Source organism: Meles meles, chromosome 3 (assembly GCF_922984935.1).
Source record: "Meles meles chromosome 3, mMelMel3.1 paternal haplotype, whole genome shotgun sequence".
Lineage (NCBI taxonomy): Eukaryota > Metazoa > Chordata > Mammalia > Carnivora > Mustelidae > Meles > Meles meles.
In genome coordinates this window covers 35305437-35329409 of record NC_060068.1, presented here as the reverse complement: position 1 = coordinate 35329409, position 23973 = coordinate 35305437, and the positions used below count along the sequence as shown (strand labels likewise).

General features: G+C 46.7%; 1 protein-coding gene across 2 annotated transcripts; it reads right to left on the bottom strand.

Moving 5' to 3' along the window:
• Positions 1–425: 425 nt before the first annotated feature.
• On the bottom strand, positions 426–17556 carry LOC123938991 (zinc finger protein 354A). Of its 2 annotated transcripts, XM_046000828.1 has the most exons (6): positions 17374–17556; positions 16220–16305; positions 11101–11227; positions 10268–10363; positions 6658–6732; positions 426–2560 (listed from the first exon to the last, which is right to left on the bottom strand). In XM_046000828.1, the coding sequence occupies exons 2-6, from the start codon at positions 16250–16252 to the stop codon at positions 1002–1004; spliced, it is 1890 nt and encodes a 629-aa protein (XP_045856784.1). In that variant the 5' UTR covers positions 16253–16305; positions 17374–17556; the 3' UTR covers positions 426–1001. The 2 variants fall into 2 exon arrangements, with proteins under 2 accessions (XP_045856784.1, XP_045856785.1); XM_046000829.1 differs by lacking the exon at positions 6658–6732.
• Positions 17557–23973: the final 6417 nt, after the last annotated feature.

Here is a 23973-nt window from a genome sequence, read left to right as displayed (position 1 = left end):
ATGACTGTGCAGTTTTCTCTGTGTGTTGCAATCTCATTGGCCACCTGTGTATAGCCAGGCTCAACCACCTCTATAAAGGTTAGTCTGTGAGGCTGGAAGGGGTCGCCTCTTTGTAAGAGACGGCCCCGACTGGTCGGTTTGATTCTTGATGCTTGGTGCAAAATAAAGCTTTGCTTGACCTTCGCTTTGTATCAGTCTCGCTCCTTTGATTACGGACCCTAACAGTGAATTTATAGATATTTAATTGCTTTAAATTTGAAATAATTGCCTATTTTTCCATTTAATGTACCTGGGATGATAGCTCACGGTATACAGCTGGTATAACTTTTTCATAAAGGACCTCACGGCCAAATAAATTTCGAGAACAGCACTAACAACTGGTTAGAAAATTACCAATTGACAGCAATTACTAGAAGAACACAGGATGAAGAGAACAAACTTTTATTTCTATTTTTAAATGAGATCCATGCACAGAGTTGACATCAGGTCAGGAAAAGGACAAACCCCAGAAATGGAGAGGTAGTTTGCAGCTCTTTTTAAAAAAAATCTTTTATTTGGTCCTTTTCTCTAAAAGTGTATAATTCAATCACATCTTTTATATGCTATTAAATGTTTGTTGTAAAAAAAAGTATTACCAACTTAGAAGTTTCTTTTTAATGAGAAATCTAGTGCATACCTCCCCTCACCCAGATGTTTATGACAACCACATATGGTATCTCATGTACACTGCTGTAGAAAGAGAATTATTTTACAAATGCCCAAAGTCCATGTCTCCAGTTGTGAATTTTTCATTTCGGATTATTTTCAAGAGTGCCTGGGAGGCATGAAAACTTTCTACTTTCCTCGTTATCTATTACGTAGTCAAGGCTTGTCCTTGGAATCTGGTATCTGGTGAGGCCTACATTACGAAAAGGTTTTTCCTATCCATTACTTTTGTGATATCACTCTTGTGTATTTTGATGAGCTTTGGTTTAAGGCTTTCAAACATGCAAATCTACTTCCTAGGGGTTCTCTTCGATATGAATTTTATAATGATTAGTAAGAGATGACCTGTGGTTGAAAAGTTTCCCACAGGTAGTACATTCATAGGGTTTCTCTCCAGTATGAATTCTCTGATGGGCGATACGTGATGAGCTCTGTCTGAAAGTTTTCCCACAAGTGTTACATTTAAAGGGCTTCTCTCCAGTATGAATTCTCCGATGCTGAATAAGAGCGGAACTTTGGCCGAAAGAGATCCCACATTCCTCGCATCGGTATGGTTTCTCTCCTGTGTGGATTCTCTGATGATTGCTAAGGGATGAGTTACACCTGAATGTTTTCCCACACTCGTTGCATTTGTAGGGTCTTTCTCCGGTATGCATCCTCTGATGCTGAATGAGAGCTGAACTCTGTCGGAAGGCTTTCCCACACACTTTGCATTTACATGGTTTCTCTCCAGTGTGAATTCTTTCATGAATGATAAGCGTCGAGTGGGAACTTAAGGCTTTACCACACTCATTACAGTTATAAAACTTCTCACCGGTATGAATTATCCGGTGTCTGTTAAGTCGTGAAATAGAAGTAAAACCTTTTCCACATTCGTTACATCGATAGGGCTTTTCTCCAGTGTGAATTCTTTCGTGCTGGATAAGAGACGCGCTCTGACTGAAGGCTCTCCCACATTCACTGCACTTAAAAGGTTTCTCTCCCGTGTGAATCCTCTGATGATATCGAAGGGATGAGCTCGACTTAAAGGTGTTGCCGCATTCATTACATAAATAGGATTTCTTTCTGAGGTGAATTCTCTGACATCCGGGAAGGGATGTGCTGGCTGCCTTCCTACCCGGATTGTATCTATGGGGATTTTCTCCAGCATGGATTTTTTGATGTATAAAAAGGCCAGACCTTCTGCTGAAGGATTTACCACATTCTTTACATCGATAGGATTTCTCCACAGTGTGGGTTCTTAGGTGTTTGTAAAGGGATGTACTCAGAGTGAAGGCTTTCCCACATTCTTTACATACGTAGGGCTTCTCTCCAGTATGAGTTATTTGATGCTGAATGAGAGCTGAACTTTGGTTAAAGGCTTTTGAACATTCTTTGCATTTAAATAATTTCTCTCCACTATGGTTTTTCTCATGTTTGCGAAGGGATGAAGTGTTAATGAAGGTTTTTTCGCATATGCTACATTTATATCGTTTCTCTGTGGTATTGATTTTTGGTTGATTAAGCAAATACGGATTCTGTTTGAAGCTGTTTCCTTGTATTTCACATTTTGGTGGTGTTTTTTCTATGGGAACCATCTGCTGCCTAACAAGGACCGACTTTGGGCTGAAGTTTTGGCCAAAATCATTATTTCTATGGCTTCTCTCTACAATAAGGATTTTTTTGTGGCTGCCTGCAACTGCCTGAATACTTTCTTTTTTCTCCTGCTTTTTCTCTAATCTCTCTTCATAAATGCAGGGTTTTTCTGATTTAAAGTCCCAGGGTCCATTTCTTCTGGATCTTCTCATTATCAGCTCCTGAAAAGAAGAATCTTGTGTCTGAGTTGACTTCGTGGTTTTGTGACTGCTCTTCCATCCTGGAGGGGGAAAAAAAAACTAAAGCTGTTTCATGTGATACGGTATTTGGCTACTTAGACTAAACGTAGAGAATAAGTAAGTATTGATGCTATTTGTTTATTTGTTAGAGAGAAAGAGAAAGAGAGAGAGCATGCATGCACAAGCATGGGGAGTGGGAGGCAAAAGGAGAAGCAGGGAGCCCGATGTGGGACTCGATCCCAGGACCCCGGGATCATGGCCTGAATCGAAGCCAGAACCTTAATAACCAACTGAGTCACCCAGGCATCCTAAGTATTGATGTTATTTAAATAGGGTTTTTATCTGGCCAGCTATAAGAGGAAAACACAAAAGATTTAAGCAAGAGAGAAAAAGAATCAAAGGGAACTGAAGGACTAGGGTGGAGAAAAGATTAGAACAAGCCCATTTAAAGAAGGTGCGTGTCAGAGCAACCAGGGAATCATGAATTAGGAGAGGTAGTTTGGGACCAGTCCAAAGCCATCTCTGGACTCTGAAATTATTTTCATGATATTTCTCTTCATTGTGTGTAATCTTCCTAATCTGTAAAGTCTTCCCCACCTTCCCTTATGCTCAATTCCTTAGTATCCTTCAGATTCAATTCAAATGGAGTCCTTTCTTGAGTCTGAGTTTCTACAGTCCATTCCCCTTATTATAGCACTTAACCACAATATTTAAAATACGTGTTACATACCTTTGTATTATATAATTACATTCCTGCCTACATCTAAATATATTAGATTTTCCTTTTCTACCGTAAGTGTTCTTTGCAAGCAGATTATAGCATGCCCTATTTACAGATCCTCTTGATGGCACCTGAATTAGACACAAAATGTTTTGTTAATTTCCCTTACTTATATATTCCTAATTTGAACAATGTCAAATAAGTCTCAATTCCTTATTTCTCTCTCTCTCACACACACACATAACTGAAACACCCGAGGCTGCCTTCCAGGACCCGCATTACATGAGCGATGGGAGATCACCATATGGGTGATTACAGTCAAGGCAGTTCAAAGAGGAACGAGTTATGGAGTTAATCTAGAGGTGCTGCAGGTAGGCATGAAGCCAAAAGATGCAAGCCAGGAATGGTAGCCTTGCTCATGCATCGAGCAAAAGAGGCTATCCAGACAGTGTGGGAAAGAGTCGAAGATAAATGAGATGGGCATAAATATAAAAAGGTAAAAAAAAGGCTAGCATGATACAGTTGTAGAAAACAGAACTGAACTCAGTCATTGGGAGATGCTGCAACATATCAACTATTACATTTGCCAGGGGAATGGCTGTGCGTGGCATTTCCTCCTGCGCTGGAGAGAACCATTTAAAGGGCTCCGCTGCATCTCACGGTGGTGGAGATTCCTGTCTGATGTTCCCTTTCTCTCCTGTGTACGAATTTTCTCTGCTTGGTCAACATACTGTATTCTGCTTTCTCTTTCCTACCAGCTTTACTTCTCAGTCTCCTTCCTCAATAACTTTTTCTGTTCCCTCTTTAAAACCTGGAATTTCCCCCTCCACTCTGTACACCCTCCTTGGATCATTTTACATGCACTCATGTCTTTATGATTTTTTAAGATTTTTAAAAAATTTATTCATTTGAGAGACAGCACATGAGTGAGAGCACGAGTTGGGGGGAAGGGGCAGGAAGAAAGGGAAAACCGGACCGCCCGATGAGTGAGGTGACCAATCCCAGAACCCCAGGATCATGACCTGAGCCAAAGGCAGACACTTGACCAACTGAGCCACCCAGGTGCCCCAGTGTCTTTAATATTTATTGGAAAGGAAAGAAGAGTGATTTTTACTTTCTGCCCAACACCCTCCTTGTTCCTTCCCCAACCAAGTCTTGCTAACAGGTACAGCTTTAAATCAGTGTCCTGCGAATCAGCAATTGTTCCATTTATAAAATGTGAGCCCGAAGTAGGCTTGCAGGGCTAACAGGATCCAAAGCTGCGCATACAACAGGTCATTCCCAGCTCCTCCTCTGAGAGCGGAAGCGCTCCATAGGCGGCCATGGAGAGTTTCAATAGACACCAGGTGACAGGGGCAAAATGATGTGCGCTGTGCAGTCGGAGTGGCCAAGGGAAAATGAGAGGATATACAAAAATGTTTGTTTGTATGTGCACAGAAGAGCTACTCCTTCTCCACATCCGCTCTTGCTCAATATCTCACACCTGCTCCCCTCCTCCTGCTCAACACCCTCTGGGCCCTCTTCTGGCTTCTGTCGTCAGCCACCCTCGCTAAGACAGCCATGATCTCCAGGTAGTGGAGATAAAATACTCTGCGGTTCCCACCGAACCAACCTGTTGGCAGCAGCTCACAGTGACCCCTTGTTTGCCTTGAGCGGCCCTTTTCCTAGGGTCCAGTGATCCCCTGCTTTGCTCCACATTCCTCTCCCTTCCCACCAGTCTCAGCCTACTCTGTGCACTCATGTTCCTCTGTGTGACCTTCAATCCTGGGGTGGGGGGTGGGGGGTCCCTCAGGGTTTAGTCCTTGGACCCCAATTCCTTTGCTTTGTACTCTTCCCATAGGCCAGTTTTGATTCCAAACATATATGCGAGGCAACACTTCTCTCCACACCAGCCCCCTCAAAATAGCAGCTTAGATGTCTTGACAACTCCTCAGATTCAACACGCATAAACATAACTGAATTTGTGATCACTCCTTCCAACCCGTATAACCAAACCCTTGTCTCTAGAATAGCACTAGTTCTGAATCAAAACTCTAAGAGGTGCCCTAAATACCTCTCCCTCAGCCCTCAGCTAATCAATTTCTAAGACTTGTCTATTCTGCCATCTAAATGAGTCACAAACACCTCTGCTTCTCTCCACCTCTATTGCTCCTATGCCCATTATAAGCCTTGACTTCAATGCCCACAGACCTAATTTTTCCTGCTGCAGGACATCCACTTCTCTTCCCATTTCTCTCTACCTGGCCACAAGATGCCAGAGCTCTTTGACATCGAGCCCTAGGCTTTTTCTTGCTATTATGGTATTCTGGACCCACTCTACAGGCTAACTCAAACTCACCCATTACTCTGGACTGACCAGGGTCTCCCAAATTCACATTTCGTACCCAGTCTGTATTTTGAGGGGAAAGACTCCAAATCTAACCAGAGACTTGACCTCTCCCCTGGGGTAAGTGGGTCAACCAGAGAAACTTAATTCACCCAAAACCCAATTTCTATGACCTTCCAAATCTGACCTCCTTGTGGTATCAATATCTAAGTGAATGAGATCACTGTCCAACCCAGAACCACAAACCAAGCCCCCTTGATAACGCACCTCCTTTATCTTCATATTAAATCCATCTCCAAGCCCAGTTTTTCCTATCTCCCAAATATCTCCGAGACAGTATCTCCATCACTACCAAACTAGCCAAGTCATTCATGACCTCATTAGCTAGAAGTCTACTCTGACCAGGCACTGTTTTAGGTACTGGGGAAATGGGAACACGTCAGACAACCCAGAGATGAGAGAGATAATGAATGAACATATATGATCATGCAGGGATGAGCATGAGGAAAAATAAAGCATGGGGAGGGGACAGAGAATGTGGAGGATGGAGGGCCACGTTTTGGATGAGCTGAATCTGTTTGAGAAAGTACCATCTGAGCAGAAACCTGGGCTACTCAAGGAAGGGCCACACGGGCTTGTGGGTGTCAGGAAGAATGGTCAGGAGAGGGAAAAGCAAGTGTGGGGGCCCTGAGGTGGGAGTCGGGCTGGCCTGCTGGATTAGAGTGATTAGAGTCCTTGAATGAAGGGACAAGCAGAAGGAGGTGAAGGTGAAGAGGGAGACAGGGCCAGACCACGGAGGCTCTGAAGGCCATGCCGGGGACTCTGGATTGTGCTCTGTGTGATTGGGGAGCAAACACACGGAGCACAATTGTGTATGGGAGTGAGATGACCTGATAAACCTCTTTTTTTTTTTTAAAGACTTATTTGTCAGAGAGAAAGCACAAGTGGGGGAGTGGCAGGGCAGATAGAGAAGCAGGCTCCCCGCTGAGCAGGGAGCCTGATGTGGGGCTCGATTCCAGGACCCTGGGATCATGACCTGAGCCAAAGGCAGACGTTTGACCAATTGAGCCACCCAAGCGCCCCAGATTTACCTTTTAATAGAGCATTCTTGCAGCTACGGGTACAGAGGTTGATGGCAGGAGGGAGGTGCAGGGCCAGCAAGGGTACTGCTGGGGAGAGGAGCAGGGGACAAGGACAAGACTGACCAAACATAGCAGAGGCGCCTATGAGTACCCGCTCTCCACTTTCACCTCCTCAGAGATTCCTTCTTTAAACCCCCGCCCCCTGGGTCCCTGGGCTGCTAAGGGCGGCACCTTTGTGTGAGTTAGAAAAAGAGGCCCCACTTTCTGTGTGGGGGCAGCACCCAGGGACCCCTCCACTGACCACGCGGCTGGGATTCAGTCCCCCCACCAGGCTTCTTGTGCTGAGATGACAAAGGAGAAGAAAGTGACAGGTAAGAAAATCCATTTTCACTGGAAGGTAACGGTTTACCCAGATCATCCCCACATTCTTTTTTTTTTTTTTTTAAGATTTTATTTATTTACTTGACAGAGAGAGAGATCACAAGTAGGCAGAGAGGCAGGCAGAGAGAGAGGAGGAAGCAGGCTTGCCGTGGAGCAGAGAACCTGATGCGGGGCTCGATCCCAGGACCCCGAGACCACGACCTGAGCCGAAGGCAGCGGCTTAATCCACTGAGCCACCCAGGCGCCCCTCATCCCCGCATTCTTAAATTTTAGATTTCAGAACTATTTCTGCATTCGGGCATAGAGCTAACTCATGATGTACCGGCTGGTTTAATCACCTCATTACAACTCTTCCGGCAGAGCCCCCCCGCCGCCCCCGCAGGTGTGCTCCCTTCTCAGCAAGAGACTCAGAGGAGATGCACACCCTCCTGCCAGCGCCTTCCACCTCTCACTTCCAGCATCCCCCCATGACCCTTTGTTTTTCTGTTTTTCCTATTTGCGAACAGTTTTGAAATTTAAAAAGAAAAAAAAAAAGGAAACTCAAGAGGCTGCTAGAGGTGCCTGAAGTCCACACCTGAGCACGGGCTTTTCTGTCACCGGCTACGGAAGGGGAGGTTTCCTGTCTGGTCCAGAGTTAACCACCTGAGCTACTTCCAGAACACTCCATCCTTCACCCGCACTCACGGGGAAATGACCAGCATTCTGGAGGGAAGCTGTTCCAAGACCCCATTAGTCCAGGCAGATGGAGACCCGCCAGGGGTGTTGGATGGACAGGCACATGCAGGCACTCCCGGGGCGCCCCAGGGTGACTGCTGTCTCTGCGGAAGGAGAGGAGGTGCATCCCGTCCAGGGACGTGCACATACCGGTGGGCTGCACTGCCCTTCCTTCCTCCTGACGCCCGCCCGTGGTCTGCCCTCACGGACATGTCCGCAACCCAGAGAAGGAGGGCTGAGGACTCCAGCCCCGTCACCCGGGGGCCCCAGAGCCTCAAGGGACTCTGGGACTCCAGCTCCGGACTCTGGGACTCCAGACACACTTTCTACTCCCCTGAGCTCACCGATGACTCGCTTCACTCAGAGAGATGCGTTCCTGGATGGGAGGCTCCCGAGGCTCGGGGAAAGGGACAGAGCCTTCCTTCTCTTCCTCGGATCTTTCCTGCCACACCAGGCCGGGACGTCCCTGCCGACCCTCGGCTGATTCACGGACGCCTGCCTGCTCTGGGCACTTGGTGGCGGCCTCTACCCACTTCCCAGACCTCGTGTTTTCTCCCAAACCAGAGTAAGATAGACAGACATGGGTGGTTCCCACAGCAGAAACCTCAGAGTACGGTGGGAAGAAGGCCCCCCTGGCCTGGGGACTTGGGGAGGGAGAACGCCCGGTCTGCAGCTCCTGTGCAGGGCCCACGGACTGAGGGGCCATCACTGACGCATCTGAACCCGACAACAGCAGGGAGGAGCCCCCACTTCCATGCCAACAGACCCCCCATGGCCTGCAAGCTGCTCTCAGCAGTGTACTCCTGGGGCCCTGGTTAGACTACTTCCCAGTCCCCAGGTGCCCGGCCTGGCTCTCAGACACAGACCAGATCCTGTGTCCAGGCTCCCCCTGCTGGGTGGGATCTGGTCCCTGCGGCGCTGTCCTGGCTCCCGGCAGCACCCGCTGGCTTCCTTCCTCTGGAATCAGGTGGACCTTTCCTGTGGCTAGACCCGGCTCCACATCCTCGGATCCCACCTCCTCGGGAAGCCTCTGCCCACACCGCCCTTCTGCTGCGCACCCTCACACACTCTGCAGCCATCCTATGGGGTCATTCTTTCCTAAACTACCTTGTAAATGGTGAGGTTTCCTGGGATTCTGTCCTCTGCTCTGTGCCCTCACCTGGTTAGCTCAAGGTGTCAGATGTCACCTTTGTGCCGAGGGCTCCCTGACCTCCCTTCCAAGCTACCAGAGACCTGGTACAGCTGTCCACCAGCATCTCTCCCCGGGCATTCCACTCGCTCCCCAGTGAGACCCATCCCACAGCAAACTCGCCCTACACCCTTAACAAGGGGACCCCTCTTCCTCCCTCTGGACCCCAGTGTCCACGCCTTTGTCCAGACCCTAGAAACATCTCGCCTACCTTACTGCAAGGTGTCTGGGAAGATTCCTCATCAGCTTTTCTGTCACTTTCAATCTATCCCCCACCATGCTCCAAAGTGACCATTCTTTTTTTTTTTTTTTTTTTTTTGACAGAGAGAGAGATCACAAGTAGGCAGAGAGGCAGGCAGAGAGAGAGGGGGAAGCAGGCTTCCTGCAGAGCAGAGAGCCCGATGCGGGGCTCGATCTCAGGACCCTGAGATCATGACCCGAGCCGAAGGCAGCGGCTTAATCCACTGAGCCACCCAGGCGCCCCAAAGGGACCATTCTTATTAAACTCAAATTACATAAGGATTTCATCAATCTATTTGCTACGAAATGTTAAGATTACATACAACTAAAGCCTCTTTGGTCCTGCCCCTTCTCAATCCCATTCCACGTGGAGCTCCTGGCACCAGCTCAGGTGTGTTCCCCAGCCTTTCTGTCTGCACGTCCGCACACATTACACACGCACACAGCCACGTCATCTCTCTTCAGCATCAACGGTGACACAGCAGTAGCTGCCCCTGCCCCACGCCAGCTCTGTCCACACCAGCTGCTCTTGTCTCCGACAGTGGCCCTCGATGCCAGCGCGGGGACTTGCTCCAGCTTTTCCAGCCATGTCCTTACCAGAGGACATTTACACTGTTTCACATTTACGTCAAATTTTCTAAAATACCCAGAACTCCAGTCTTCTGCTGAAAGTCCTTCATTTCCATGGGACGGTCCCATGGCCAAGACTCTTGTCAAAGCCCAGTGTAACGCAGCTTTGCAGCTTTCTGACACCCTTTCCTTCCTCGGCTCCTTCTCTCACATACCCTGAGCCTCCGTCAGACTGATTCTCTGCCATTCCTTAAATACACTGTTTGCTGACTGAATCCGCGATGTGCAGCCCTCCTCTGAAAACAGGGAAGAATAAGAAGAGCTCCCGAGAGATTCATTTGGGAAGTGATTACCAGAGAGTAAGAGGAAGCTCGTGTCTGGGGCCTAAGCGTCCCCTCTCTGCCGCTTCTGGAGGACAGAGGCCCCGGAGAAACCTTCCTGACCGACTTCTCCAAGCCGCACCATTCACTTACCCCCAGACTGCTGCCCGCGCCTGCCCCCGGCCGCTCAGTCCCACCCACTCACCTAGAGAGGGGCCTCCAGGACCTTCTTTCTCTACCTTCCAGGGATCTTCTCCTTGCTGCAACAGGGAGATCACTCTTGGTTTGGAAAACAGGAGTCCTGCTCAGAAACAGGAAAAAAGAAAAGAGAAAGATAAGACTTGGTTTTCTTTTGACTCAAAGATGTATCATGGATCTGAATGGAAAACACGGAATGGTACAAAGAGCTCCGGTGGGATGCTCCAGCCGTGCCCCTGGGACGGGAGGGCGTGTGTGAGAGGAAAGGCAAGGGGCCTGAAGGGCGTGGCTGTGTAGGAAGTAGCTGCAGGTTAGAGACGCCGGATACACAGGCAGCTCCAATTAGTAGAGTACCAATGGATTTCCATGGAAGAGGGAACACGTTAGATTTACAGACTAAATGTTTGTAAACAGGCACCCATACCATGTGCCCTGTTTAAAATGAGAAAGCACCATCTGACTCCCTTTCAAAGATGGATTATACACGTTCATCGGGCTGGAAGGGAGAACTGGGAAAGGCTGGTGGCAGGGTAATGAAGACGGTTGAGGGATGATTTCTGCTGTGAGCTGAGCAAACAAATCACAGAAAATCACTGCAGGAAAATGTTGCCTAACTATGAGGGAATTTCTAACATAAAGTATGTCAACTGTCGATGTGTGGGACAAACCCACGCCTATAGGGGGAAAGAAGCTTTAAATACTTATTTATTTACAATGTGCACAATCCCAAGGCCAAATTCAGCTGAAAGTTCCTGATGCCCCCACAGCTTTTATGTAGGAAAGCAGGTGCTGACTTATGCTACTGTCTGAATTTTTCATCTGCAGGGAAAATTCCCTTACCCAGTGAGACCAGGTTACTGTAGTTCTCCAGCATCACTTCCTGGTACACGTTTCTCTGAGAAGGACCCAGCTTCCTCCACTCTTCCCGTGTAAAGAGCACAGCCACATCCTCGAAGGTCACCGACACCTGTAATGACAAGCCATCCCAGCTCACCCAGGACCTCCCATCGCCCAGGGTAAAGGTGGTGTCAGTTGAGGGGAGGATGGGCTGCATGAAAGGCTTCAGGTGTTATTCTGGTTTCTGAAGGTTTCAGGTCATTTCTTGTTCAATGAACCATTGGCCAGTGACGAATACATACTGAGCAGCATAAAGTCTTACCCAGGCCCTGTATTAACTATCATAAGGAGATGTGGGCAGGAATTAAGACCGTTGGTAAGAATATTAGAATTAGAAAAACCATTGGTAGGTGTGTTAGTTAGAAAAATCTTTCTGATGACAATTTGACAATACATATTTAAAGCTTTAAAATGTGCATATTTTGGGGTGCCTGGGTGGCTCAGTGGGTTAAGCCTCTGCCTTCAGCTCAGGTCATGATCTCAGGGTTCTGGGATCGAGCCCGGCATCGGGCTCTCTACTCAGCAGGGAGCCTGCTCCCCCCGCCCCTGCCTGCTGCTCTGCCTACTTGGGATTTCTTGCTGTCAAATAAATAAGTAAAATATTTTAAAAGAATGTGCATATCTTTTATTTTATCAGTTACTATATTTGTATCCTGACAAATAGTGCACAAAAATGCACATCCAAGGGAATTTATTATGGTGTCAGTGATCAGAAAACAATGAAAACAGAAAACAATGTAAAATCACTGATGCAGGCTAGATTATCTAGCTTAAGGCACTCTCTGTGCACTTATGGAATTAAAAGAGCTATCATTTAGGGGCGCCTGGGTGACTCAGTGGGTTAAGCGTCTGCCTTTGGCTCGGGTGATGATCTCAGGGTCCTGGGATCAAACCCCGCATCAGGCTCTCTGCTCAGCGGGGAGCCTGCTTCCTCCTCTCTCTCTGCCTGCCTCTCTGCCTACTTCTGATCTCTCTCTCTGTCCAATAAATAAAAATAAAATCTTTTAAAAATAGCTATCATTTATTGAATGCTTTCTTCAGACCAACTACTGTTTCTAGAGGTTTTTACTGTTACTGTAAATACGTATCTTTACAACAATCCTATAAAATAGGTACTATTACTGCCCCCATTTCACACAAGAAGAAACAAAGAGAAATCAGTCCAAGTCAAACAGCTGGTGTACCAGAGACCCCATATATAGGAGGCCTTGTGCATCTCCAGTCAATACTATAATACTCCTTTACTTCTGACCCCAGACATGTGGGTTTTCCACATACCAAGTGGTTGTGTGACACCACCTAGGTGTCCTACAATTGACCTCAATTCTCATGCCATTGACCTAGAGAGATGGTCGGATCCCTCAGGTTAAGGGCTCAGTCCCACAAGACCACCCCAACTTCAGATGCCAATTTCAAGTCCAGACTGTTACCTATGCTTCCAACCAACTGGCTATGAGTTGGAGAGGTTTCTACAAGCCCCACCCTTGGGTTTAATTAACTTGCTAAAGTGGTAAATGCAGGAAAAGTACCACAATGCAGGAAAGCATTTCCTTACTAGGTTACTGGTTAATTACAGAAGGAGAGAATGCAGGGACAGTCAAACGGAAGTGATGCATAGGGCAGGCTATGTGGGAAGGGGCGTGGAGCTTCTGTGCCCTTTTGGGATGCACCACTTTCCCCATCTACAAGTGTTCACCAACTCAGAAGCTTGCTGAACCCTGTCGTTTTGGTTTTTTTTCCAAGACTTCATGACCCAAGCACAATGGATTAAATCACTGACCACTGTGTAGGCATGACTGGCCCTTGGGTTGTGGGGGAGAGGGCCTGAAAGGTCCAACCCCTCTAATCCAGATAGGTTCTCCTGCCAACCAGCTCAGATCCTTAGGGATTTTCTAAAAGTCACCTCATTCATATCAAATCCGGCTTGGTTGAAATGGATTGTTATGAATAGCAACACACACCCATTTCACCTTTAATGCTCTTAAGTTTCTTCAAGAACAAAACCCCAATATTACGAATCACTTAGCTTCCAAAACCCTCACAGTTTCCTCTGTGCTGGGAATAGTGGTGAAAACCAAATATGTATTTCCTATTATAAATCACAGTGTTGGGGCACCTGGGTGGCTCAGTGGGTTAAAGCCTCTGCCTTCGGCTCAGGTCATGATCCCAGGGTCCTGGGATCGAGCCCCACATCGGGCTCTTTGCTCCACAGGGAGCCTGCTTCCTCCTCTCTCTCTGCCTGCCTCTCTGCCTAGTTGTGATTTCTCTCTGTCAAATAAATAAAATAAAAAAAAATAAAATAAATAAATCACAGTGTTGCAGCTGGTCAGGGGTAGAGGTAGAATTTCAGTGTGGAGGAGGTCCAAGGCTCCATTCGTAACCACTCAGCAAAACTGCCTCTCAACGCCTACCTCATGGCATTAAGAAACAAATGAGATCATCTATATGATGGAGACAGGTAGCAGTGACAGCTGTGCAATGATGTGAAGGGACTTCATGCCACTGAGTTCAACACCCCGAAATGGTTAAAGTGGTGAATGTTATGTCATGCTTATTTTATCACCCGAGAAAAGTTAAAATGGTAAAATAAATGCGTACATATGTGAATATTAATACACATATAAATAAAAAACAAAGATAAATAGAATAGGAGTCTGATGGACATATACCAAAGGGGGAGACAGTGACTATCTTTAGATACTGGGGTAAGAGAGATTTCACTTTGTTTATGTAGATAACTTTTATGCTCTGAATTTTTTTTTTTTTTTTAAAGATTTTACTTATTTATTTGACAGAGAGAGAGGCTGTAAGAGAGGAAACAGAAGCAGAGGGAGTGGGAGTGGGAGAGGTAGAAGCAGGCCTCATGCCAAGCAGGGAGCCCTATGCGGGGCTCGATCTCAGGACCCTGGGATCATGACCTGAGCCAAAGGCAGATGCTTAATGACTGAGCCACCCAGGTGCCCCGATGCTCTGAATTTTAAACATGAGGAGGTCATACATGTATAACAAAATAAATTACTCGCAATGCAAGGGGAATGCAAGAAATAATCTTAGCCCTCAAAATAACATAATTCAACTGACAGACAAGGTAAACATATGAAATAATTTGATCAATGAAAGAAAAATGTGTAGGTGGACAGGCTCATATACCATCTCCCAGTTCAATCCACACTTTATTTACTATAAAGATTTTATTTATTTGACAGAAAGAGAGGAAGAGTATAAGTTGTGGGGGGGCAGCAGGGAGTCAGAGAAGCAGGACTGAGCAGGACTCTGGGATCATGACCTGAGCTGAAGGCAGACTCTTAACACACTGAGCCATCCAGGTGCCCGTCAATCCTCATTTTAGAGATAAGGACCAGAAGGTTCAGGACAGTCAAGACCCTGGGCCACATACCTTATTGGTGTCAAAGGCAGGACAATAATTAAAGTTTTCTGTTAAGCCAGCACTCAGTATATTCTCTCTCTGCTCTTAAACGCCCATCACTGGGCTTTACCTGCAAGTCCATACAGTAGGGGCACATGGGAGCAGGTGAGGTTAGGGAGAATGCCACACACATTTACTCCCCTGCAGGGATGGAGAAGATTCTGGGCAAGAGAGCAATGTGGCTCTCTGGGAACAGGAGAGGAAAGCTTTAGAAATATGCACTGGCCAGTCCCAGCCCGAAGATCAACCACCACCGTGTTTCAAGGGCCCCAAGACAACACGACAGCGGAGAAGAGGTCTGGGAATACGGGGGCCGGGGCTGCCCCGGGATCCGAAAGAGGCACCAGGGGAATGGCTGAGCAGTGCTGAGCCTGGACCCAGAGGCCAGACACACTGGGGTTTGAATTCAGGTTGCTGGATGTCTCTGAGCCTCAGTCTGCTAGTGTGAAACACGGGGATGATCATTGCTGTGCTGGCATGAGAGTGAAAACAAAGTCCACACCCTCACGCAGACCCCAGCAACATTAACTGTGACTGTCAGATGCAGATGAGCAGTGAAAGGACAAGTCCCAGCAACACGGTCCAGCAGGTCCCATCTGTCGGCATGAGTGTATCATCACTTCAATAACACCATCCGGCTCCCACGACCACCCCTTGTTGGGCATCTGCTAGTGCCCAGCCCTGATCCAAACACTTCCTGTGCACTGACTCGCATGACCCTCTCACCTGCCCCATGAGGTCGGCATGTTTGTTATTCCCATTGTCCAGGTGAGGAAACGGGCAGATCTGCTCAGGGCCCACAAACAGTAACCAAGGAGATGGGTTCAGATGGGTTCAAGCCCAGCAGTCTGGCTTCAAGTCCCGCTTCCTACCCACTGGAGACCCTGCCTCTCCACTCCTGATATCCCGATATCCAGGATATCCTGATATCCTGTACACCCCTCCCTGCTCCCTCCTGAGGAGTCTTCTCTCTGCCCTTGGAGTCCAGAGATCTCTCCAGCTGCGTCCCCTCCAACACAGCTATTCCTTGTTCAGGCACTGGCTCACCTGGACCGGGTCCCTCCCCCATTTCCAACAATGGAAGGATGAAAATGGCAGGTCCAGAACAGTTTTCAAGAGAGTATAGAAACAAGGCACGTGATCCACAAAGAGGGAGAAAAAATGGACAACGATGGGTTGGAGAAGCCTGGGAGAGTATCCTAAAGAAAAACCAAGGGCTGGGAGGGAGACCAGGGAGAGCCAACGAAGCAGGGCCAGAAAGGAGCTGCCAAGTGTGTGTGTGTGTGTGTGTGTGTGTGTGTGTGTGTCTGTGTGTGTGTGTGTGTGTGTGTGTGTGTTCTGTCCCCATGTGGCATCTCCCCTGTCAAGTTAGTAACCATACACTGAATTGAGATTAATGAATAAAAAGAAGTGTCTGTTAGGAAAAGAAAAGAGAAACACTAGACATGGATTGGCAGGGAGGAGGCAAACATTCCCTACAGAATCCACCCTCCCCCTGGGTGGATCGACTCTTGAAGGAGGGAAGGGCTTGGGCTCCAGGTCCTGCAGAAGACTGCATGCAACAGAGAACTTCAGTTTGAGAAGTTAAAAAAAAAAAAAATCTGTTTCTAAGACCAAAGGTGTCAATGAACTCACTTGAGACGCTGCTTCCCTCGGTCCGATAGCCATATCTTCTTTCTGGGCTCTTCCCTGAGGATGGGTGGAGTCTCCAGAAGGCAGATCTGAAAGAGGAAAAAGGGAGCCAGGACAGAGAAGCCCCTTCTGCTTTCTGCCCCTGAGAATCACCAGCTCTGAAATCTTTCCACCACCTGAGACTGAGGCCACGTGCCCTTGGAGAGCGCAGTCAGTAGGAGCTGGGGCTGGACAGGCCCAGAGACAAGGGCCAGCCCACAGTGGGCAGATGCCCTCTGGCTCAGAGAAAAAAGACCTAGGACTCCAGCTCAGTAGCAGCAACAACTCACTGAACCTGCCCCAGGGGCCAGCACCACCCACATCGTTCAGTCCCGCAGCACAGCTGCCATGGTCCACGCCTATTTTACAGATCAGGAAACTGAGGGCAGAGTGGGAGCCACTTGCCCCAGTGCACACAGCCAGTGAGGGTGCACCGGGATCTGTACCGCACGCCTCCGCAGCACCTGCTCTAACCTCACCGCCCGCAGGGGACAACTCTTCTCCACCTCAAGCTGCACCCGCCCCCAACTCCTCCCCTCCTGTCAAGGAATCTTCTAACAGGTTTTTAGAGAAAAGTGCTTGGGAAACGGACGACAGCAGTTTTCCGATGGCGGCCGGAGGGCTGCCGGCTGGAGGAGCAGGCACAGAGACCAAAAACTTGGGTTCCAGTCCAGATTCCGCCGTGGGGGGCGGGGGGAGCCGGCAACTCACTTCTATCGGAAAACACATCTCTGCGCTTGCAGCCCGGGAAGGCAGTGGCGCCGGGGAGGGGTGGAAACACAGTTCCTCACGTTCACTGACAGCCGGGAGCAAATCCAAACGCGGCCGGGCCCGGCAGGTAGCGCGCCGGGCACGAGTCCGGAGGGAGTAGGAGTGTGACCAGGGCCTGGGCCGGTGGGGACAGGTGCCCGACCTGCCGCGGTTAGCGGCGCGTCCGCGAGACGGCTGGTGCGGGCCAGGCGAGCACTTCGGGGGTGCCGGCCCTTGACCCCCAATGCCTGCGCCCACAAAGCCCCCACTCGCGCCTCTAGGGCCTGTGCCCCGCGCCCCGGCGCCGCATCCTCCCGAGGCCCCGGTCATCCGTCCGTCCCGCATTCGGCCAACCTTCGGCTGCTCACCTCGCCCAGGCCTCGGGGTTCCGGGGACTGCGCCTCCCCGGCCGTGCTCCGCTGGCGGAGGCTCCGGCACTGCCCCAGCGAACCGCAGCCTGGGGTCGCGAGTCCTCCCCGGGCAATGCCCGGGCCGACTTCAAGTCCCTGAGCCGCCCGCTCCGGCAGCAGTAGACCGACGTCCCGCGCAGGTCCGGGGAGGCGGGACGGCAAGCGGGGGAGGACGGCCGCAAAGCCTCTGGTGAATGTAGTCCACGCGGGTACCAAGCATTCTGGGAACTGTAGTTCCCAGCTGTAGCCTGAGAGGCGGGCCTGGGCGCGCCTGTCACGTGCCCAGTTCCCGCTTCCGGGCTCGGCGTCATACCCTTTGCGCTACCCGTGGGCGCGTGACTCCAGGTTCCTCAGGAAGGAGATGGAGGTTTGCTGAGGACGGTGTGTCATTTAGCTGTGCATTTCCATGAGTGACAGTAAGGCAAGTAGACAACTGCGGAGAACAAACCTATTTCCCCTTCAGTGATTGAAGCAAAGTGTAGCGAGCACCTGCCCTGTTCCAAACACTATTATAAGTGATTGAAAGTATGTCTGAACTAAACAAAGTTTATTGCTCTCGGTTAACTGTTTGTTTTGTTTTGTTTTTGTTTGGTCAGGGGTGGTAGAGAGAAGACAATAAGCCACGAATATAATCAGTTTAGGAGGTTAAGTGTTAGGGGAAAAAGTGAAAGAGCATGTTTGGAAGTATTTAGGGTAGATATGGAGGCAGTTTGTAGCAAGAAATAGGGTCACAGATCCCCAACCCCGTATTAGTATGGCAGGAAACGAAATCTTGCTAAGATAAAGTATCCTTACATGAATTTTTGTTCAGGTGTTTTGGCTATAATCGACCCACATGAATAGTCATCATTATGCCAACTTGTAAATAAAAATGCTGAGATTTTGGAGTCATTGAATCTACAAATTACTTGGGAGAATTGATAGCTTCACAATACTGATTCTCGTAATTCTTACTATCGTATTGTCACTGTACACAAAGCGTCTGCCCCTTGCCACAGGCATCAGGCAATTAACCAGCCTGAGTCTCTTGGCTGGAGCAAAATTACCTCGTGGCAAGTGAAGGGATGGGGAGGTAATTGTCAAAGCATTGTCTCCGGGTGGGGTAGTGCAGGAATCTTTTATTCAGGGTGCTAGGGGTAAGGAGCTGGATACATTAGGGAACTTACACATATTTTGTTAGGCACTTTGCAAATACCTAGCTTGTCAATAGCTTGTAAACATGCTAGTGGATACATTGTATGTTTTTTTAAAATGGCCCAAACCTCTGCCTATTGGAGATCTCAGTATTATAATGAGCTAAATATAACTTCAGGGCAACTCAGGGCTTCTGCACAAGCCCTCAGCTCCAAACTGGTTCATGCAAGGCTGTTACATCCGTGGGACACCTGGCCATAAGTCTCCTTGGTGGGAGCTGCTTGTTTTCCAAAACAGACACATTCTTTCTCTTCTTTTGTCCTTTCTCCCTCCTCGCCTCTGCAGATAGCTTTCAGCCTTCTGACCTGAGTAACCCTATGGTGTCCTTGCTAAAAGTGTATCTGTTTAATTAGGTCTAATAACTACACGGATTTTCTCCATAGCATTGTTGCATATTTTTTGGGCTTAATTTTAGATATTTCATGTTTTAAAGTTATTGTAAATGGTATCTTCTTAAACATTTTATTTGCTCAGTATTGGTTTGCTATACAGCTTGCTGCCTAAAGTCTCTTATAAATTACAGTAATGAATTTGTTTTTTGGATTTTTATTTAACACAGGAGGGGTACCTGGGTGGCAGTGGGTTAAGTGTCTGCCTTTGCTCCAGGGTCCTGGCTTAGCGGGGAGTCAGCTTCTCCCTCTGCCCAGCCCCCCCACCATGTTCTCTCTCTCTTTCTCTCAAATAAATATATAAAATCTACATTTTTATATCAAATAAATAAAATCTATATAAATATATATATACATATGACATATGGATGACAATTTTACTTCTTTTTAAAAAGTATATTTTCTATAATCACCATATTGAGTGATCTTTGATTTTTAGTCAAAGTAGAAGGAGTCAGCAAAATGACACAGTAAAAACTCCAAGCCTTGGGGCACCTGGGTGGCTCAGTGGGTTAAGCTTCTGCCTTCAGCTCAGGTCATGGTCTCAGGGTCCTGGGATCAAGCCCCACATCCAGCTCTCTGCTTGGCGGGGAACCTGCTTCCCTCTCTCTCTCTCTCTACTTGTAATCTGTCAAATAAATAAATAAAATCTTAAAAAAAAAACAAACTCCAAGCTCTCAATCTTCTTTGGAAACATCAACAAAATAGACACCACCCGCCCCCCCAAAACACCAGAAACTAGCTTAGAAAAGCTCTGGAAAACAATAAAAAGATCTACAGCAACCAAACACTCAAAGTGAAAACCACATTTGAAATTGTGGGAAGTTTTGTGGCATTTGTAACTTGTGCTCGCCCCTTCCTTTCTGCCAGTGCATGTCTTGGTCTGGAGAGGAGGCAGTAGGGTTCCCGATTCCTTCTCTCCGTCAGGAAGAGAACAGAGCAGCCTTTATTTGTAAAGTTCTAGCGTGTTTGGGGGCTGCCAGAAGCACTGGGCTCTGTCTTGCCTCACTCAGATCTCAAGTAGGGAGAAGCAGCGAGCATTGCTCATGAAAATTGTAGGTAGACTTCCATCCCACTGATGCCTGAGGCAAGAAATGAAAGATACAGACAAGAGAGATTGTCTATGGCCCCCAGGAGAGGCTTGGGGTGAGACTCTGGGAGAAATCCAGACATTTAAAAGCAGCTGAAAAAGCAACATGAGGCCCATTCAAGGTCTGCAGTTCAGAAAAGAACAAAGAGATCTTAAGTTTTTCCCTCTATCTGACCCCTAGGCTGAAAGCAAGCCAGCCAAGAACTGCTATAGCTCAGAACCAGTCTGCAAAGACTGGGAGAGGTGAATAGTTTGTTTTGTTTTAAAGAAAGATTATTTTTTTTTAGAGCAGTTTTAGGTCACAGCAAAATTGGCGAAGGTACAGAATTGAGATTTCCTACATACTTGCTGCCCTAACATAGGCATAGCCTCCTCAGTGATCAACATCACTCACCAGCTCAATACATTAGTTACAAAGAATGAACCTGCATTGCAGTTACCCACATTCCATAGCTGACTTTGAGGGTTCACTCTTGGTGTTGTATGCTCTATAGGTTTGGACAAATATATAATGAATAACATAAACCATTCTAGGATGGTTTTCACTGCCCTACAATTCCCCCCGTGCTCTGCTTGTTCCTTAGCCCTGACAACCACTGGTGTTTTTCCTGCCTCGAGAGTTCGTTTGTCCTTTTGCAGAAGGTCATGTAGTTGAAATCATACACCATAGAACTTTTTCCGATTAGCTTCTTTCACTTTGTAATACGCATTTAAGTTTCCTCCATGTCCTTTCATGCCTTTGATGAGGGAGCAGGAGGCTGGCTGAGGACAAAGCAAAAGCTGGCACCTTGCACCCCCCTCTCCACCCGCTCCCCTCGGTAATATGTGTGACATTCCTCAGGCACCCTGACTGCCCTAAAAGAAAAACAAATAGTTAACTTGCAGAGATCACAATCCTGCAAGACAGAAGTCTCCCTTGGTTTACCAATGTCCTAGAGGTTTACAACAAGGAGGCTATCTTAACAATAGTACAATTTCCAGAGGTAAATAACTCAGTTCCTCAAGCCCTAAACAAAGTTAAATTTCTTCTAAACCCAAATCTCACTAACAAGGACACTTGATAGGAGAAATGTGAAACTTTATCTCTAGATCCCTAAGATAGTGTTGAGAATCATTCCCAAGCATATGGCCCACTGATATACATCTAAAGGGTCTCACAAGATTTTTACTACTAGTAATGAATAACTGTTCTCCCAACAATAGTTAGCCCCTCAAGGTCCTGGAGACCTTGCTTCCAAAATTCCTTAGAGACTAACATCACCCCTTTTGTTCTCACCTACCCAACTCCTGTGTATATAATCAGCCACTCCTCAGGATAACGGGGCAACAGCTCTTCCTGCTCACGGGTCCTGTCCCGTGCTTTAATAAACCACCATTTTGTACCAAAGATGTCTCAAGACATCTTGAGATCTGGTCATCGGCTCCAGACCTCACCCCACCGAACCTCACCTAGGTTCAAGAACTTCATCACCTGGATAGCTCACTTCTTTTTAGTGCTGAATAATGTTTATCGTCTGGATGGACCATGGTTTATCCATTCAGTTACTGAAGGACATCCAGGTTGCTTCCAAGTTTTGGCAATGAGGAATCAAGCTTCTGCAAACATTCATGTGTGGGTTTTTGTGTGGACATAAGTTATAAATTCTTTTGAGTGTGATTGCTGGAATGTGCAGTAAGGGGATGTTTACTTTCATCAGGAACTGCCAAACCGTCTTCCAAAGTGGCTCTACCATTTTGCATTTCCTGTCAACAATGGGTGAGTGTTTCTGCTGCTCCAAATCCTCGCCAGCATTTGCTACTGTCAGCATTCTGGATTTGGGACATTCTACTAGACATGTAGAGGTGTCTCATTGTTGTTTTAATTTGTGTATTTCTTTGACAATATATAATGTGAAGGATCTTTGCATGTGCTTTTTTGCCCTCTCTAGATCTTCTGAGTGAGGTGTCTATTAAGGTCTTTGGCCCAATTTTTAATCCAGTTCTTTGTTTTCTCACTATTGAGCTTTCAGAGTTCTTTGAATATTTTGTATCTTTTATATTTTCAGATATATTCTTTTGCAAATTTTTGTTCCAGTCTGTGGCTTGTCTTCTCATCCTCTTGACAGTGTATGTCACAGAGCAGAAGTTTTAAGTTTTTTTTTTTTAAAGATTTTATTTATTTATTTGACATACAGAGATCACAGGTAAGTGGAGAGGCAGACAGAGAGAGAGAGAGGTGGGGAAGCAGGCTCCGCACTGAGCAGAGAGCCTGATGCAGGGCTCCATCCCAGGACCCTGGGATCATGACCTGAGCCAAAGGCAGAGGCTTTAACCCACTGAGCCACCAGGTGCCCCATTATAACATTTTAATAATCAATAAGTTATAAATATAATAAATATAAATATATAATATATATTTATAAATTATAAATATATTATAAATATAAATATATAATATATAAATATATAATATAATATATGGTATTTCTATATCATATATTATATATTACTATATTATATAATTATAATATAATATAATTACATTACATTAAAATATAAACAAACTATGAAGACTATTATAAGTACTTATAAAAATACTAAAAATTATTATATAACAAATTATATAATAGATAAAATATTGATTTTATTGAATATCTTTAAGTAATGATTAAATATATTAAATATTAGAGAAATACATGTATTAAAATATACATTTAACATGTATATTAAATCAACAGGTACAGATATCAAATTAAAACTATAATTAACGACAGAAAATTGAGGAGGGGCGCCTAGGTGGCTCAGCTGCTTGAGTGTCCCACTCTTGATTCCAGCTCAAGTCAAGATCTCAGGATCTTGGGATCAAGCCCGTGTCAGGAATCTATGCTCAGTGGAGAGTCGGCTTGAAATTCTCTCCCTCTGCCCTTCCCCCTGCACGTGCACATGCGCACACACACACTCTGACTGCTGCTATAGAGGAAATTGACTGAGTTTTTTGTATTAGCCATGTAGCCTTCAGCCTTGCTGTAATTGCTTAGTAGCTCTAGGAATTTCTTGGTCAGTTCTTTTGGGTTTTCTGTATAGATTATCATGTCATTGCTGGAGGAGGTCATTGAGAGGCCATGGCCACTGGTTGACTCATGAGCTGGACCAAGGCAACAAGAGGCGCCTTACCCCTTTCTTTCCTTTAAATATATTTTCTGCCTGCTATTTCCATACTCAGCCATTTCCAGTACCTAGCCTTGAGAGAGCAATGTGTTGTTGAGACCCTCTGGACTTGGTACGTGACTAAACCCTGTTAAGACCTTATGTAAACTTTTTAAGATTCTGGCTGATACAGAAATCTGTTAGTCTTTTTTTTTTTTTTTTTTTTTTTGACAGAGGGAGATCACAAGTAGGCAGAGAGGCAGGCAGAGAGAGGGGAGGAAGCAGGCTCCCTGCTGAGCAGAGAGCCCGATGCCGGGCTCGATCCCAGGACCCTGAGATCATGACCTGAGCTGAACGCAGAGGCTTAACCCACTGAGCCACCCAGGCGCCCCTAGATACTCTTTACCAAAATGAGGGAGTTTCTTCTGTTACTAGTTTGGTGATAATTTTTATCATGAATGAGTATTGGCTTTTGTCAAATGCATTTCCTGCTTCTATTGATATGCTCATGTGATTTTTTCTTTAGACTGTTGATACAATGAATTACGTTAATTGATTTTCAGCTGTTGAACTAGCCTTGCATATCTGGGATAAATCCCACTTGGTCGGGGCGTGTAACTGTTTTCATACATTGTTGGATTAGATTTCCTGTATTTTGTTGAGGATTTTACATTTATCATCATGAGAAATATTGGTTTGTAGTTTGTTTTCTTATATTTTCTTTGTGGGTTTCTTTGTGGGTATCATGATAATGGTGTC